Source organism: Mustela erminea, chromosome 5 (genome assembly GCF_009829155.1).
Source record: "Mustela erminea isolate mMusErm1 chromosome 5, mMusErm1.Pri, whole genome shotgun sequence".
NCBI classification, from domain to species: domain Eukaryota; kingdom Metazoa; phylum Chordata; class Mammalia; order Carnivora; family Mustelidae; genus Mustela; species Mustela erminea.
The window spans coordinates 46,777,982-46,796,890 of NC_045618.1; the positions used below are offsets into that span (position 1 = coordinate 46,777,982).

The 18,909-nt window shown below is 46.8% G+C and overlaps 1 protein-coding gene across 1 annotated transcript in view; it reads left to right on the forward strand.

Annotated features, from left to right (window-relative positions):
• The first annotated feature begins 894 nt into the window (after positions 1-894).
• The window catches only part of SLC24A1 (solute carrier family 24 member 1), a 31,723-nt gene continuing 13,708 nt past the window's right edge, over positions 895-18,909 (forward strand). Inside the window, exons 1-2 of the mRNA XM_032342922.1 lie at positions 895-1,056; positions 4,295-6,326. Of these exons, the coding sequence (XP_032198813.1) occupies positions 4,425-6,326 (1,902 nt within the window). The 5' untranslated portion in view covers positions 895-1,056; positions 4,295-4,424. The remainder of the gene's footprint in view (positions 1,057-4,294; positions 6,327-18,909) is intronic.

Genomic DNA, 18,909 nt, shown 5'->3' on the forward strand with positions numbered 1-18,909 from the left:
AGCACTTTGTTTCTGAATGGTCATGAACCTCAGTGAGTGGGCATTTCCTCCCCACCTTCCCACCCCAGTCTGTATCTCAGGCACCCTGTCTCAGAGCATCTCCTCACTGGGATGTCCCTTTTCATTTCATCCACAATATATTTATTGGGTGTCAGACACTGTTTCAGACTCTGGGGACTCAGTCATGAATATACAGGCAAGGTCCCTGTCCTCTTGGAGCTCCCTGACTAGTAAGAGATGCAGACACGAGTCAGGCGACCACACTAGTAAGTACACGGTACGGTGTTGTCACAGTGGACTGCTCTGGGACCTGCTGCCCCTAGCAGGCTATGGTCTCCACAAGTGGAATAACAACAACAATACCAGACCCTGTTGGTATGTTTTACATATTAATATATTTTCTCTTCACAGCGAGCCTACAAAGCAGATAGTGTATCATCATCCTCATTGTACAGGAGAGATTTACAGCCACTGAGAAGTTAAATAACTTGCCCGCGCTCACCCTGCCAGTCCGGGCCATACTTCCACTCTTGGTTGAGTTGCAGACCTCTCTACAGCCTGGATTTCAAGTGTGCCACAATCCCTGAGAACAAGACAGGAGGAACCAGGCTCAACTCCAGCAGGGGAGATTTAGGTTACATACTAGAAAGAACTCCTTGGCAGCAGTTATAAGTATATGAGAAAAGGAATATTCCTTTTCTGGGAATTTGCTTCTCCCCTGAATTTCCTGTATGGCACAAATAGCATTGTAAAAATTAGAGGAATTATTCTAGGGGAAAAAAAAAAAAAGATCTCTCATAATTCTACCTTGTGAATTTGGTTCCTTTTTCTATCTTTTTTTTTTTTTTTTTTTTTTAAAGCCAAATGTGGGTCTTGAACTCATGAACCCAAGATGAAGAATCAGATGCTTCACCGACTGAATCACTCTGGCACCCCTCTTCTTTCCATCTTTCTGGGCCATGTTGAGGCTGTTAGACAGCTGGGGTGAGACGGGAAGTAACTAGATCTGGTTCTGCCTGCAGCAGCCTAAAGACAAGGACGTGGTGACTGGCAGAGGTCAGCCCCCCTTCTCGGTGTTTCTGCAGGGGGTGGGTACCCTTGTGTGCTTCAGCAGGGGGACCTGGGCACCTTCTTACCTTATAGGCCACTCTGGATAACGCAGGGCAAGGGGTGAAGCGGTGAGGGATTACCTGCTATTTCAGAGGAGGACAATCAAAACTGCATGTGATCTCTATCCCTGGGGGAAACAGGGAGGGGTGGAAGGAGCAGTCAATAAAGATCAGGCAGAGCTAGGTGATTAAAGTGGGTTCCAGGTCAGTGGGTAAGGGTCATAAGTTCCCACTGCCTTGCCCCACCTTCATTTCAACACCTCCAGTCCTGAGCTAGGGGCATAATTCCTTGGGTATCTTGGGATGTCCCCTCTTGCTCTCCGGAGATCTGTCAGTGCTCTTTCCACAGAGGATTTCCCTTAGGCCTAATAAAATATTTTTCAAGTGCCAAATGTTTCAAAGTTTAGAGTACTTTCCCCACATTCCCTCATGTTTCTGAATGGACCATGTTTTAAAATAAACTATTTCTTAGAGCAGTTTTAAGTTCACCGTGAAATTGAGCAGATATTTCCTGATTTTTAATTTTGATTCTCATACCCACCCTACAAAGAGGAAGATCTGGTATTACTATCTCCACACGTACAGTTAGATTACAATTAGAATCACACAGTAGCAAACAGAGCCTGGTGTTAACTGAGGTCTTCTGATCTCTTAAGCCCCAAGCACTTTCTCCTGGTTCCCTCAGAGCACCTTCTGAATCTTTCCAGATCTTTCTTCCCCCTAAGCATGGGAACCCTGCACCATCTCTCATTCCTAGAGCTTAGAGCCAAATTTGAGAAGTTTCCCGTTTGCCTGTTGACCACAGGGGGCCGCGGAGAGCCCATCTGTTTCCCCGTGGAAGGCCCACCCTCTCAGGCTCTAGCAGAGGCACTGGGACCCAGAGCTTGTACAATGCCCTGATAAGCTTCTTAGAGGCAGGTATTAGCAGGGATTGGATATTCTTCCCCTGAGATGCCCTTCACACCCGACCCTGCCTTGAATTAGAATTCCGTAGGGGAGCTGGGGACAGAAGAATGGGGTGTTTTCTGCTGTCCAGCTTCAGACTCACTCTTTGAGACCCTGGATTCTGACAAGTTTCCAGAACTAAGAAGATACGCAGATGTCCAAGTTTGAAGGTAAATGATGTGATTAGATAGGAGGGGTCAGCTGGGGTGTCGGCTCAGCTCTGTTAGACAACACCAGCACACCAGAAAGAAAGACCTTCTCCAGAGTTTCTTTAGGAGAGTCAAGCAGGCTTGCTACAGAGTTGAATTTAGGGCATGGGACGGCAGCTGCAGGGAGATGGTGGAAAGACGGTTATAGGATCAAGGACCAGAGAAGGAAATGTACTTATTCTGTACTTCTTCTTTTGCTTGTTCCTTTTTTCCTTTAAAAGACAAATGCATTTGCGTCTCTAATTTGTGTGGCCTGCTGGGAAGATTGGGGCATTAGAAGGCTCACCTGCACCGTCACTCAGGAGCTGTGCCATGCTGAGCAAGTGGAGCTCCTCTCTGAATCTCAGCTTCTGCATGTCTCAAATGGGGAGTTGCGCTAACTAGTGTCTGTAATTCCTCTTACCTTAAGTGACCTAAGACTCTCTGAGTTACTCATCTCACTTTAAATATATTCCTTTAAATGCAAAGCCAACCACTTCTAGTTAATGTTTTATAATAATCTGTAGACACTAACTAGAGATTTAATAAATATTTACTTAATTTATAAACTGAGGACTTTTTCAGAGCCCTTCATGTTCTTCTTCCCCTCCTGAAGAATATAGAATCAAACCTTTATATAAAACTACAGGGGTGCCTGGGTGGCGCAGTGGGTTAAAGCCTCTGCCTTCGGCTCAGGTCATGATCTCAGGGTTCTGGGATGGAGCCCCGCATGGAGCCCTGCATGGGGCCCCGCATTGGGCTCTCCACTCGGCAGGGAGCCTATTTCCCCTGCCTCTCTCTGCCTGCCTCTCTGCCTACTTGTGATTTCTGTCTGTCAAATAAATAAATAAAATCTTAAAAAAAAAATAAAACTACAAAATTAAAATTTTAAATAAAATCAACCCTTATGTAGCACTTGATTCTGTATAAATGCTTTTTCAAAGATTTTATTTATTTATTTATTTGACAGAGGGAGAGAGCTCATAAGGAGGCAGAGAGACAGGCAGAGAGAGAGGAGGAAGCAGGCTCCCCACCGAGCAGAGAGCCCAACGCAGGGCTCAATCCCAGGACCCTGAGACCATGACCCAAACCAAAGGCAGAGGTTCAACCCACTGAGCCATCCAGGTGCCCCTGTACAATGCTTTTTATAGAACTTATGTGTTTTTACTCTCAACATTCCCGTGATGGGTATTATTGTTACTATTGTTATTTCTATTAAATTAAATTTAAATTTAAAGTATCATGAGATGGCACAGGGTAAAAATGTTAAACAGTTACACTGAACATCAGGGTATACTGAAAAACAAGTCTTCCTTGGACTCCTGATGTCAGTTTCCCTGACACATCTATTATCACTCACATCTATTATCATGCCTATTTCACAGATGAGGCAGTGAGGTTCAGCCTGTCCAGAGTGGCACAGCTGGAAAGCAGTAGGGCTGGAAATCCAGGACTTTGACTCCATTCTCCATGTTCTTCCCACCACATCACACTGTTTGGGAAGCATCATCACATTAGCTTTGCCCTCTTTGGGTGATACCGTGGAATTGATTTAGATGGGTCCAAAACATAAAAAAAAAAAACCAAAAAAAAACAAAAAACACCCACGCACAGCCTTGAAGTTCCCAACATTGCCTTCCACTGCTGCCTGTTTTTGTCTAAAGCTTAAAATCATGTCTCCTTATCTTCCTCCTGCCACGGACCAGGTGAGATCTGTGGCCTGGGCTATGAACTATGGATGACTGAGCTGCCAGCAACTCAGGTTTGGACTTGAGGGGTGCTGGTAGGCCTCTTGTAGGGATCCCAAAGAGGGTTAGGTAGACCCAGCTCAGGAACCTGGGATGTTGGCATGCCTACACAACACAGAGGACCACTAATGCTTTTTTCTCTGGGACAGGCAGTAGGGGTAGTTTTGTTTCAGCAGAAACAACTGCGTCCTAGCATAAAGGCCCCTACATGAATTGTCATCACTCTTTTCTAGGGGTTTGATGGATCCCAGCTTTCCTCTTAGGGGCAAATAACCACTTTTTTTTTTTTTTTTAAACCCTCTAGGTTTGTGGATACCCCCTGGCTGGGCTTCATGGAGAAATCTTCACTGATCACCAACCTGAACGCCAGAATAGACCCCATCTTTTCACGGACAGAATGAGAGGTCTTCTGTAACCAGGCATAACTGGCCATCATGGGGAAATTGATCAGAATGGGAACACGGGAGAGGCGGTTTCTCCGGCCAAAACGGCTTCATTGGAGTCGCCTCCTCTTCCTGTTGGGAACGTTGATCATTGGTTCCACCTACCAGCACCTGAGGAGCTCCCAGGGCCTCCCCTCATTGTGGGCAGCAGTGTCTTCCCAACACCCTGTAAAACTGGCCAGCCGTGACCTCTCTAACAATGATATGATGATGGTGAGCAGTGACCCTCCAAGAGCTAGCTCTGAAATGGCAGGTGATACACTGGTGCCCCAAGCTACAGTTGATAGGGGTGAAGAAACACCTGGCATAACAATGGAGAATACTCCCTATCCACCCAGAAGGACAGCCAACACCACTCCAACACCACTCAAGAATAACTATAACCTAACAGCAGCAGACACAGAAAGAATGGAGGAAGACACCACAACCACACCCAGCACAGTACTGAATCACTACACCCCAACTTCAAGCAGACCAACAGTAAAGAATCATACCTCAGCAACACCACCCAGCAGAGAAATGCAGAGCTACCACCCAACTCAGGCTGGGAGAAAGGTGAAGAAATACACCCCATCTCCACTTGGTAGAATAGTAGGCAATTATTCCCCATTCCCACTCATGACAATGACAAAGAGCCATGGGATCACCCCCAGAACAACAGTGAAAGACAGTGAAGCTATGACAACCACCAAAATATTGAAGACCAACTCTACTAAGAGAATGGTAGAGGAAACCACCCCAACTACTCTCAAGGGAGAAATTCATACAACCCCAACTTTCCTGGTAAATGACATAGAAACAAACATCTTGACTTCTCCAAGGAGTATGACAGAAGAGAACATCCTGACTACCACCAGAAGAGTGGACAATAATAGATCAACCAAGCCCCGGGGGTTAGCGAGAAAGAACAAGCTGACACCTCCTCTGGAAACGGTCCTGGAGGACACCACAGTCATCTCTGAGGGGCAAGTGACAATACGCACCACAACAGGCAGTAGCCCAACAGAAACCAAAGCCTCTACCGCTACCTGGAGTATTAGTAATCTGTTGTCTAGAACCAGTGCATCGACCACTGGAATTTCTTCCACCACCTTCTGGGGGCTGTCAAAGAGACTTTCCACGGCACCAAGGCCCTCAGCATCCTCCGAGGCCAGGGCAAATCCAACCATCCAGGTCCATCACTGTGTGGTTGTGGAGCCAGCCCCAGTGGTGCCCCCTGCCGCCTCCCCCAGCCTGACAACAGCTATGATCCCAGAGGTGCCCAGTTCCAGTCCCTCAGCACTGCCTCCTGGCTGGCCAGACCTTCACACCAAGGGAGAGTACCCCCCAGACTTGTTCAGCATAGAGCAGCGGCAACAGGGCTGGGTGGTCCTGCACATCTTTGGCATGATGTACGTGTTTGTGGCCTTGGCCATCGTGTGCGATGAGTACTTTGTCCCAGCCCTGGGTGTCATCACAGATAAACTACAGATCTCTGATGATGTGGCGGGTGCCACCTTCATGGCTGCTGGAGGCTCTGCCCCTGAGCTCTTCACCTCCCTCATTGGCGTCTTCATCTCCCACAGCAACGTGGGCATTGGTACCATCGTGGGCTCTGCTGTGTTCAACATCCTCTTTGTCATTGGCACCTGTGCCCTCTTCTCCCGGGAGATCCTCAATCTCACATGGTGGCCCTTATTCCGTGATGTCTCTTTCTACATCCTTGACCTGATAATGCTCATTATCTTCTTCCTGGACAGCCTCATTGCCTGGTGGGAAAGCCTGCTGCTGCTGCTGGGCTATGCTTTCTATGTGTTCACCATGAAGTGGAATAAGCAGGTCGAGGTCTGGGTGAAGGAGCAGCTCAGCAGGAGGCCAGTGGCCAAGGTCATGGCCCTAGGGGACCTCAGCAAGGTAAGGACAGGCTGGCTCAAGTTTCTGTAGCCCCTTTGGGACAAAAAAGATGAGGAGAAGCCAGTGACTGAGGAGTGGAAATTGCTGGGTCAGACCTCAAGGGATGGGTGCTTTGGTTCCCTTTGCTAGTCAATAGACACTTAAAGTCCTATACTTTGCCAGGCAGTTGGCAAGAGTGACCTTGGCTCAGCTCCCAGTCACCCAGTGGTTATTATTACGGTCCACCATTGGCAGGGGAAGACACTGAGGACTGTTGAAGTTAAACCACTCTTCAAGGTCACAGAGCAAATAGGCAGTGGAGCCAAGATGTGAACTTGGGTTGATCTGACTGGGTCTTTGGAAATGACATTTCAGCTGGGCTTTGGAGAATATCCAAGGAGATATCAGACAGGGAAAAATGATAATCTCTTCCAAGTGCATGCTGTTTATGGTTTGTCAAGCACCTTCACTTTCGTTTAATCCTGTTTGTTCACATTCTGGGTTTGGAGCTAGTGGCTTGGATAGGGTCTGACAAGGGGGAGGTTTTTTGTTTTTGTTTTTGTTTTGTTTTTGATATATTGGTTCAGATGAGAGCTCCGCTCATCCACTGACAAGCCAGCATTGGGTGCAGGGCCCTCTCTCTTATCAAGTGGAGACCAGATACCAGAGCTCCAACCCCAAGGCTTTCTCTTGGCTCCAAGATTCTTTCTTAAGAATTTCTTCGCCCTTGCGAAGGACCTTCCTTCTAAGTTCAGTGTGTGGTTCAATAACCTGGAAGATGAGATTAAGGTGGGGACGTTATCTCTGAAAATTCATCTCAAAGTTTTTGTTCCTTGACTCCAAGGTGAGGTGCCTTAGGGAACACAGACCCTGGTTCTTTCCTGTTCCTAAAGGGTGGGTTTAGGCAAAGGTTGGCTCTCAGCCTGCCTCTTTCAGGTTTCAGAAAAGCCACTGGTGCAAGCAGAATTTTGCGTGCAAGAGTGCAAGGACTTAGCTCTTTAATCCAGAGCAGTTTTGATGAGTGGGCAGGATGGAGACCAAATTCAGTAGCATGTCTGGGAGACACATGATGCAACAGAGATGAAATGTACTTCCATTAGGATATTTGAGATGATGGAGTATTCTGGCCAGAGCACAGAAGTAGGAGTCAGGAAATCTGGATTCTAATCTGATTCTGCTTCTAACTACCTGTGTGACCTTGGACCAGCCCCTCCCTTCCCTTCCCTTCTCTGGAAGAAATTGTAAGAGTCCAACGAGTTACCAAAAAGGTCCTGTCTAATGATCATTGTCCAGGTGAGTTTAATTCTGGCTGGCCCTGCACAGTGGTTATTTGTCTGGTCTGGTCAACTGAGCTCCAGCTGCCGTATTTGCAGATGACCCCCCAAAAAGAAATGTCCTACTCAAGGTTATATAGCCAGCAGGTATCAGAATCAGAATGGGAACCCAGTATCCGAACTCCCTATTCAGTGCTATTGCCTGTCAGTTTACTGCTCCATGAAGCTTAAAAAAGAAAGGGAGGCTCAGAGCATTACATTTAATATGAAGAAACAGGGGCCTCCCTCCTACTGCAATCCTCAGGGCATGCCTTGCTGAGGGTGGCCAGAAGCCTGGCACTCTTCCCTGAGAAAAGCATCAAATGCCTTGGTATACATCAGGCTGTTTTCAAAATGCCTCTGAATGGCCTCCCAGTCCTTATCAGTAGTTCTGTTTTCATTTAAGCTCTACAGATTCTGAATTTTCCATTTTGCGAGGGCAAGACCATCAAAGCAGATCTTGTGAAGCATAGTCATGATTTCAAAGGAGAATTTGTAACCTACTTAAGAGACTTCTAGGGCGGTACTAGCAGCTCTTTGCCAACCAGTGAGCGTGGTGCCAATCACAACTCTGTTCTTATTTGCTCAAGCAAATCCAGAATGAATCTTAATTAACAGCATTAAAAAACAACAACAACAACAACAACAGGTTGAATTACTGGTTATACTTGAAAGTCAATCTGTATTTATTTAAAATAAAATCTAGGGGTGCCTGGCTGGCTCAGTCAGTGGAACATGTGACTCTTGGTCTTGGGGTTGTCAGTTTGAGCCCCATGCTGGGTGTAGAGATTGTTTAAAAATAAAATCTTTGAGTGACCCCTGGGTGGCTCAGTTGGTTAAGCATCTGCCTTCAGCTCAGGTCATGATCCCAGAGCCCAATGTGGGACTCCCTGCTCAGCTTCTTTCTCTGCCTGCTGCTGCCCCTGCTTGTACACTGCCCGCTCTCTCTGACAAATAAATAAATAAATAAAATCTTTTTTTTTTTTTTAAAGATTGTATTTATTTATTTGACAGAGATCACAAGTAGTCAGAGAGGCAGGTAGGGAGGGAAAGGAGGAAGCAAGCTCTCCACGGAGCAGAGAGCCAGACTCGGGGCTCGATCCCAGGACCCTGGGATCACGACCAGAGCCGAAGGCAGAGGCTTTAACCCACTGAGCCACCCAGGTGCCCCATAAATAAAATCTTTAAAAAAATAAAATAAAATAAAAAACCTATAGTTAGTACTTTGCAGTATTAACAACTCCTCACTAAAAATTAGTCAAAATAACAAGAACTATGACTATTTTTAAAATAAATTTTATTCATTTGATATAGAGTGAGAGAGAGAGAGAGCACAAGGAGGGGGCAGAAGGAAAGGGAGAAGCAGACTCCCTGCTGAGCAGGGAGCCCAATGCGGGGCTCCATCCCAGGACCCTGGGATCATTACCTGAGCTGAAGGCAGATGACTGACTGAACCACCCAGGAATCCTGGAGTATGACTATTTTGTATATGTACTGCCGAAGTGAGCACAACTATGGCTATTTTGAAATGGTTTTTAAAACATGTGGACTTGGATTTCACCTTAGATGTCTAAAAGCCAAAAAGAAGGAGAGAGGGAGAGAAAGAGAGAGAGGGAAAGAAAGAGTGGGAACTGTCTTTACTTCTATCTTTATGTCCATGTTTGGGTAGCTGAAACCTATGATCCGGTCAGAGAGAGAGAGATTATCCTGAACTTCACTGATAGACTAGGAGCAAGCCATTCAGTTTTGAATTCATGAAACAATTTTCTGGAAATCCAATCATTGATCTAGTAAACTGTGTTGGCATTCGTTTTTGCGGTTTATGCAAGAGGGTGTCCTTACCCCTGTAAACTCTTTCTCTTCAACATGAAAATAAGCATGCCTTACTGTCTCACTCCTGTTGACCTATTGACTCACACCTCTCCCTGACTAATGGTTCCCTTCTCTGAGCATCACCCCAGGAAAGCAGGGGACCAGGGAAGTGGCTTATTCCATCAGCCAAGCTCCAAACTGAAGAAGCTGGAGAGAAGTGGGGGACGACCAGACAGAGGAGTAAGGAGCCAAGGAGGGAGGCTGGGCAGGCAAGGTCAGAGCCACAGGTGGTCGCGAAGTCTAAGCAGCAGGAAGAGAAATGGAGGGCAGAGTGATCCAGCTCCCTTTGGAGAGAAACAGGAACAGGAAAGACATCTGGGCCCCTCCCTTCCTCTCTTGCCAGCCTGGGGCGAGGTGCGGAGAGGGTGGCTACATCATCAGACTCATCGTTGCCAGTGCATGGGGGAACAATCTTTTTATCCCCCAAAGAGGCAAGCCCGGGCTCTCGTCTCTAGCAGGAGGTGCTAAGTAGGTGGTTCCGTTTCCTCAGGAAACCCTAACAATTCAGGGGTTCCAGGGTAGAGAGAGAGAAGAGTGGGGAGGGATCCTTGCTTATGGAGGGCCTATTCCGTATGTACATGATCTCAACGATTTCTCACGAAAGCCCTGCAAGGATAGATGGCAGCCTCCATTTTGCAGATGAGGAAACTGAGTCTCAGAGAGGATCATTAACTCAGCCCGTTCCGTAGCTCGTGGTGGTTCTCACCACGGGTGCGTGAAACTGTATTTCTGGGTTTTAACTCAGGCTCTGCTGCAAACTGCCCCTGTTGCTCTGGGCAAGTCAGTGCCATTCAACAAACCTTTATCTGTAAGCGCTTCAATGAGAAGCACCAGCACAGACAAGAGTAACTGTCATGGAAGGAACACTATACAAAGTGCTAGGAAGTCACTTTGCTTTCCCACCAGGACTTAGATTGCTGATCTATAAAGTGAGTGGGATGACGATCTCATGCAGGGGTTGGCAGACTGCTACTGTAAAGGGCCAGACAGTAAATCGTTCGGGCCTTGCAGGCCGTGCAGTCTCTGTCACAACTACTCAGCTCTGCTGTAGCATGAAAGCTGCCACAGACAATACAGTGACAAACGGGAGCGGCCACACGCTGCTTCCCCAAGTCCAACATACTTGTGGGTCTTCTTCCTGAGCAGCCTGGAGACGAGATCAGCAGAGAATGATTTGTTTTCTTGCTGGATATTTACCCAGCTGATATCTGTAGAGTTTCTGAGCTGGAGGGCCTTTCGCTTTACTTTTTATCCTGCTCTGACAACCTGACAACTTAGAATTGGGGTAAAGGGGTTTTCTGGGGGTGGGGAGGGGATAATCCTATCAGAATTCATTTAAGAGGGGCACCTGGGTGGCTCAGTGGGTTAAGCCTCTGCCTTTGGCTCAGGTCATGATCCCAGGGTCCTGGGATTGAGCCCCGCATCAGGCTCTCTGCTCAGCGGGGAGCCTGCTTCCTCCTCTCTTTGCCTGCCTCTCTGCCTACTTGTGATCTCTGCCTGTCAAATAAATAAATAAAAATCTTAAAAAAAAAAAAAGAATTCACTTAAGAGCATTTCTAGAAAAAAATAAAGGGTGTAGCGTCGGACACAGACACATAGTAAAAATTTTAGAGTCTCTCTTTTGACACTGGCTGAGAAAGAAATAAAAGCTAAGACACTTTAGACAATATTGGTCAAACCGGCATTTAGTTGGTTTGGTTTGGGATGCCTTTTATGATCCCTGTTATTGATACAGTCTAACTTCGCTTGCTCTGAAGCTCTATACCTGAGTACAAACTATACCCCCCCGCAGTGTATTTATACTAGCCTGAAATGATAAATACCTGACTTGTGGTGACCATGCATAGTCACAGAAGGCCAACAAACAGCAAAGCTGATGCATCTACCTGGCTTAAAAAGCTTTATCTATTTACTTTTCTTAGTAATCTTATTCAGTAGGAAGATGGTAATTAGTTCTCCCTAAATAAATAAATAAATAAAAATCTTTTTTTTTTTAAGATTTTTTATTTATTTGGCAGAGAGAGAAATCACAAGTAGACAGACAGGCAGGCAGAGAGAGAGGGAGAAGCAGGCTCCCCACTGAGCAGAGAGCCCGATGTGGGGCCTGATCCCAGGACCCTGAGATCACGACCCAAGCTGAAGGCAGAGGCTTAACCCACTGAGCCACCCAGGTGACCCAATAAATAAAATCTTAAAAAAAAAAAAAAAAGCTTTATCTATTTGTGCTTGGAAGCGCCACGGGCCTTTCTCCATAGAGAGATTTGCGAGCTCCCAACTTAGCTAGCAAGGACCAGCCATCTGCACGAGATGCTGATTGGCAATATGGCCTGAGGGGCACCAGTGGTAAAAAGGAATCCAAGGTGGGAGGGGAACAAGCTATTTTGGGTCCTTTTGGGTCCCTGTCCACACACTATGCCTTCAAGAATACTTCAGAATGTGAAACTCTGGGGAAAAGTCTGCCACTCTTTTCTTAAATGCATTGGGGACTGTTTTATGTTTTTTTGTTTGTTTGTTTGTTTGTTTTTCCTGGCAAGGGTTTTGAATTAAAGCAATGAACATGACCCCCTAAGCAGACAAACCAGGTGCCTCCTAAGGGGGCCAGTCCTCCCCTTGTCGAGGTTGATGTTTATTCCAAGGGCTTCTATCAGTGGCCGGTATAGCCAGCTGTCTGCTGTGGAGACAGCAGGACTATGGACAGGAAGCCCTATGGACAGGAAGACTTCTCCAGCTCTGTGGACCCCACTCATGCTAGGCTTCAGGGAATCCACTTAGCTCCCAAAGAGCCCCTCCTAGCTTGGGCTGAGGTGTTCCCAGCTTTCTCTCTCTCTCTCTTTCAAGATAATATTCACACATTTTAATTTTATTTTTATTTTTTCTTAAGTAGGCCCCACACCCATCATGCAGCTTGAACTCACAGCCCTAAGATCAAGAGTTGCATGCTCTGAGCCACCCAGGGTTCCCTCCTTTAACTGTCCAAGGGTTCCCTCCTTTGGGAATAGTTAGCTTCCTCCCCGTTGTCAGAAAAAGATGACAAAAGTAGAATTCTCAGTTTTAAGGCTTCTTTTCCTCATAACATTTTTTTTAGTGTTCACCTGCTAGTCGGTGCTAGAAGATGACAAAATGAATGAATGAGAAACAAACAAATAGGAATAGAAAAATTCAAATACCTGATTGTGCCTGGTCCAACAGCTTGTGGTTTCCATGGAGGCATGTGTACATGTAAATGAGATTTTACATGCATTCTTGCTACACAGTAATATTTTCTCTTAGTGTATATGATGGGATTAAGTATGAAATTAGATATTGGTGGTGTTCTACAAATAACAGCATGGTTTCTAGATACTCTGCCACCTGAATAGGTTGGAAACATAAAACTAACCTTATTTAGTGTGGGGAGTGGGCATATAGATGCTAAACAAGTAAAAAAAAAAAAAAAAAAGGTAATTTCAGAGAGTGACAAGGGCGGTGAAGTTAAGCGTGCCTGTGGTGGAGAGGGACTGGAGGTGCGGCCCCCTCTTGTGAGGGAGAGCAGGAGAAGCCTCTTGGAGGGAGAAAGGTCTAAACAGAGATCTGCAGAATGAGAAGGGAAACCACCCCGTGCTCCATGGGGAAGAATTCTGGAAGAGGAAATAACATCTGCAAAGGCTTGGAGCCCAGAAGGAGCTCAGTACATTGGAATAAAGAAATGGAGGCCAGTGTGGTCCGTGAGTGAGGGGAGAGTAGAGCAAGATAACGCTGGAGAGGTGGGAGTGGCTTCCTGCCGGGCCTTATGGGTCAGATATGGACTTTGGATTTTAACTGATGCTCAGCAGGGAAGGAAGTGACAAGGAGCCATATTAAGAGGTCGGTCCTAACCGCTGTGTAGAAAATGAACCGTAGGTGTGCGAGGGTAAAAACAGGGAGTCCAGTTGGGAGGCTGATGTGGGCATCCAACGTGTGTATCTTTGAGAGATGTCTTAAAGGCAGAATCATCTGGACTGGTGATGAAGTGGGTGGGAGGGTGCCACAGCCAGAGAAGTCAAGGATGCTGCCAGGTTTTCGCCTTGAGCAGCGGGGTAGATGGTGGTCCCACCCAGTGAAAAAGGGAAGACTCGAGGATGGACAGGGTTAGGGCAACTCAAGAGTTTCCAGTCAGGAGTGATGAGTTTGGGTGCCTACGGCACCTCCAAGTGGGTATGTCTGGGAGGCAGTTACCCACATGGGCCTGAAGCTCAGGAGCAAGGTCTGGGCTAGAAATTTGTGAATCACTGACAACGTGTGGTAATTAAAATCGAGGACCGCCTGAGAGAGGGAGTGGGAGGGGGAGGGGGAGGCCCTAGGTCTGTGCCATAAAAAGCTCCAATGCTCATTCATTCAGCAAACATTTATTGAATCCCTTTATATGAGGCCCGTGTAGGGTCTGGGGTTACAGTGACAAAAAAGGCACAGTCCCAAGTCCTTGATGAGCTCGGCCAAGCAGAGTGGGAATTGATCCAAATTTTCTGGGGCCTGACACTTTTTAAGAAAAAGCATGTAAGTCTAGCTACATGGAGCCACTCAGCTCTTGAAATGGGGCAAATCCGGACTGAGAGATGCTGTAAGTATAAAATATACACTGGGCTTCAAAGGCTTGGTATGAAAAAAAAGGGCAAAATAGCTCATTGATCTTTTTATATTAATTACATGTTGAATTATGATATTTTTAGTATATTTGAGTATATATATATGTATATTATATTTTAAGTATATTATTAAAATTAATTTCATACGTTCCTTTTACATTAAAAAATGTGGCTACTACCTGATGATTCACAGACCTGTACCCCTGGGGGAAATAATACATTGTGTGTTAATAAAAAAAAAGTGGCTACTAAAAAAAAAAAAAAGTGGCTACTAAAATAGTTAAAGTTATGTATGTGACTTGCATTCTATTTCTATTGGACAGTGCTGGACTGGAGATAAGAGGCTAGTAGGTGCTCAGCTAAGGAGTCTGGACTCCCTTTTGAGGACAGTAAGCTCCTCGGGGGGAGGGACGCGATTTGTGCTTTGTTCAGATTATCACTCTGGCTGAAGGATGGAGAATGAACTGGAAGAGGAACAGATCAGGAATCAGGAGGGTTTTACAGGACTGTAGGCAGGAGAGATGCAGCTAAATTTGAGGACTTTTAGGAACTAGGTCTGACAGCTGATTGGATGTGGGCTATGAAGGAGAGGGAGGAATTTGGGTAGACTTCTGGGTTTCCAGCTTAGAAAAAATGAGTGGATCAGAGCGCAAGACTGTACGCAGAAAAAGGCTAGAGTGAAGGGTCTCCTACTGGAGTGTAACTTGGGTAAAGGCAGGACTCAGACCAAGAATTCAGTAAAAACACTTGTCTAATGAATATTAAAAAAAAAAAAAATCACAGGGGCGCCTGGGTGGCTCAGTGGTTTAAACTTCTGCCTTCAGCTCAGGTTGTGATCTCAGAGTCCTGGAATGGAGCCCCGTGTCGGGCTCTCTGCTCAGCGGGGGGGCTGCTTCCTCCTCTCTCTCTGCCTGATGCTCTGCCTACTTGTGATCTCTCCCTCTCTGTGTCAAATAAATAAATAAAATCTTTTTAAAAAAATCACAGACTAAAATACATGGTTCAGGGAATGTGTCCTGGATGGTCTAGGAGGGGAGAAGCCAATGATTAACTGCCGTATTAGTGGGAGATAGAAATCAGAAGTCAGGAGGCAGAGCCCCCTGAGGGTTTCAGGAGCAGCTACAAGGGATCCCACTGCTCAGCCTCAGCAAGATGCATTACAGGTGCTGGGGGGTTTGGCTGGCATGAAGACATCCTCTTCGGTCCGCTCCCTTTGCTAATTTTCATGAGGAGAAGGAGAAGGTGGGGTAATGAGGCTGAAGAGAGGGGAGGGGCGATGGATTGGTGTCAGAGGTGGATATGAAATGTGTTTGTACCAAGAGCATATTCTGAAAGCACCTACTTGCCAGGACTGCTACCCATAATAGACCCATCATCCACATCTAAATGGAGAAGAGCATTCGTGTCCACTTACCTAAAATGTCAATAATTTGGAACAAAGCCGCTAGGGAATGGAGATTTTGCCTCATTATCTTATTTTTGCCTGGGCAAAGAAATGCGAGCTAGTAAAGGACAACAGCAACAACATACTTCTAATGCGGATCAGGGGGTCAGAGTTCTGACCCTGACTTTGTGAGTGTGGGCAAGTGCCACACTCTTCCCGCATCTCTGTTTTCTCATCTGTCAGAGAGCAGTCATAATACTGACCTTGTGTGCTTCGTGGAGTTAGTAGTCCTGGATGAGAAAGTGGATATGAAGGGCTTCAGAAAATTGGAAGTACATGCTGATCTCAGAAGGTATTGATATGTGCAAAGAACGATGAACTCAGAAATATTTGGGGTAAATCTGAATGGCAGAAAAATCATTAGGCACATGCATCACGGGGCAGAAGTCAATCTCTCCTGCCCCTCTGTGGACAGAACTAGCTACCCCAAAGGGCACCCTGGCTCCTCCTGGTTTTTTGCCTCCAGAAACTCACTGGGTGAAGGTTGGACAGGATAAAAGTGAGAAGGCTGGGCCAGCAGGCGTACTTACCATGCCAGTAAACCTACCGTGTGTCATGAAAGAGTCAGGGGATTTGCTCAGAAATTCGAAGTGCTCCCTTCATATGCAGATTGGTTATTTCTGCTCTGTTTCACTCGTTTGCAAATTCATTGGTTCATCCATCCATTCATTCAATTCATTCAGTCATCTATGTCCAGCATTCAAACCTCCCCCATCCTTCAAAGCTCACTCGAATTCTGCCTACTTCAGGAACCTTCTTGTCCTTCCCACCACTGCGGCTTCATCTACGCTTCTCATTTCTTGCGCCACTTTCTGCTTTGTCAGTACTTTTTTTTTTTTTTTTAAAGATGTTATTTGTTTATCCGACAGACAGAAATCACAAGTAGGCAGAGAGGCAGAGAGAGAAGCAGGCTCCCCGCTGAGCAGAGAGCCCCACGCGGGGCTCCATCCCAGGACCCTGGGACCATGACCTGAGCTGAAGGCAGAGGCTTTAACCCATTGAGCCACCCAGGCGCCCCTACTTTGTCAGTATTGGTTCCAGTTCCTTTCTGGACATAGAACCTGTGTCCTCGACATCTTTGCGTCCTGACAGCACTAGCACACTGACCTGTAAGCAGCAGGTACTCAGGAAATAAGAACTGAACGAATGAACAAATTGGGAGGATTGGGGGGGGGGTGTGAAGCACCCTGGCTCAGGCACTATTTTATTTTCTGCGTTGAAACAGAGACGGTAGCAAGTCCAGTTCTAGTTTTGGCCATAGAGGCCAGCAGTGGGGAGGTGATGATAGGTATTGGGGGCAACCGTTGGTGACCATGTTGTCTGAAGATAGCACTAGAAGCTCCTTAGGAATAGCTACTCAGTCGGCTCACCTTTAATGAGCACCTACTATGTACAAGACACTGTGCTCCGGGTTAGGAGAACAGAGATGATTGTATTGTCACTTCGAAAAAAAAATTGCGCCTAGCTGGGTAGACAACTCACATATGTCAATAGTTAAAACATAATTCTTTTAAAAGTTAAAATGGCATTATAAAGCGGTAAATGCAAGGCAGCAGGCTAGTGGTGCAGACAATAAGTACTGTGCGTTTAGTGATCCTCCGTCTTAGATTTTTCTAGGGCTGTCTCTTTTCCTAGCTGGCTGCCATGCAGCTTCCGGAGGACCCGAGCGCTTACCCTCGATCACAGAGCCAGATTTTGGTAACACAAAATATGTTCCCTGTTATACAGCTTTTGAGGAGAGAGGGATCACGGGGAGCTGGAGCCAGCGGGGGGCGGGGGGAGTAGGAGGGGCCATTCAGGAAAACTTTATAGAAAAATTCACCCTGAATTTTCTGAGAAACTGGTAGATGTGGAGGAATGGAGAAGGCGTCTTAAGCAGAGACAAGAGTCACGAACAAGGCCCCAGGAGTTGGAATGGGTTGGGGACAGTTAGAGGACAGTTCATTCACACATCATGCAACAAGTGTTTATTGAACTTATGCGAAGTGCCCAAGAGTGTTTTTCTGCTGGACACATAGTGGTGAATGAAATAAGCAATCTTTCTTCAAGATGTTGGGGGTAGGGGGTGGTGGTGGGGGGCACCTGGGTGGCTCAGTCGGCTAAGCATCTACCTTCCGCTCAGGTCATGATCTCAGGGTCCTGGCATCGAGTCCAGCGTTGGACTCCTTGCTCAGTGGGGAGCGTGCTTCTCCCTCTGCTTATGCTCTCTCTCTGACAAGTAAATAAGCAAAATCTTAAAAAAAAGATGCTGGGGGGGGCAGTTAATTTATTTGTATGTTTGTTAACAACGTTAGCAATGTTTGTTAACACACAAATAAATTGAGGAAAGCGCTATGGAGGAGAAGAACAGGGATCTATAAAAGAGAATGAGGCAACACCTCAGCTCCCCAGAGGAAGGTGGCATGTAAATGGAGACCTGAAATATGGGGAGTGAGGGAAGGAAGGAGGGTGCCAAGCTTGGGAGAGAGGTCCCGCGATGAGGGTTTCAGAGTGGGTAAAGAGGATGTTGCCTTTGAGAGGCTGAAAGACAGTTGGTGTTACTGGAGTGTAGACAGTGGACACATTTGACTGGGCCTACTGTGTGCAGGCGGAAGCCAGACCGTGAAAGGCCAGGCTGGGGTTTGGATATGGTAAAACATCTCCTGAGAGCAGGTTATTTTTGGGTGTGTTTCTGTGTTCCCACCTGAGGTTTCCCCGAAGAGAGAGAGAAGTAGGGAGGGAGAGCAAGCGTCTCTCCAAACATCCCATAGCTCCAGTCCCCGTTTGCAGCCCAGCCATGGGGCAGTCATGGTGGATGAGCTACAGGAAAACAAGAGGGTCAAGGTGGGTGCCATGTGGCGTCTGCCCAGGGGGACACCGCAGGGTCTCGGAGGACAGCCATAGAACTTAGGCACTGTGGCCCTGATGCCGAGGGTCCTAGGTGGGGTTCAGGCTTGGGAAGCTCCTGGGAGTGCTCCCAGGGCAAGCCAGGGAAGGAGCCAGCTCCTTTGCTAGAGGGACTGTCACCTCCAAGGTGGCCTGGGAGGAGATGCTCATTAGGGAGCTAAATCCAGAATGCCCCTGTTTGCTCTGCCCCTGGCTTGCTGTGTGAGCTTTTGCATCTGTAAAATGACTGTGGACTAGACGAACTCAAGCCCCAACGTTTAGAATTGATCTAAAAAGTACCAGTGGATTTGGAATGCTCCAGAAATAAGAGAAACACAGGAGGGGCACTGGAAGCAGGGGAGTCTGAGGTTTCTGGTATCTTAGCTGCCTTTGGGTGGTGGGATATTTGGAAAGAATTATGGGATTCCTGGAGAGGAGAGAGGCTGGGGCCTGAATGAAATCGTCCTAACCTAAGAAAATCCCTAGGCCTGCTGTGGAGTACTGTGTTA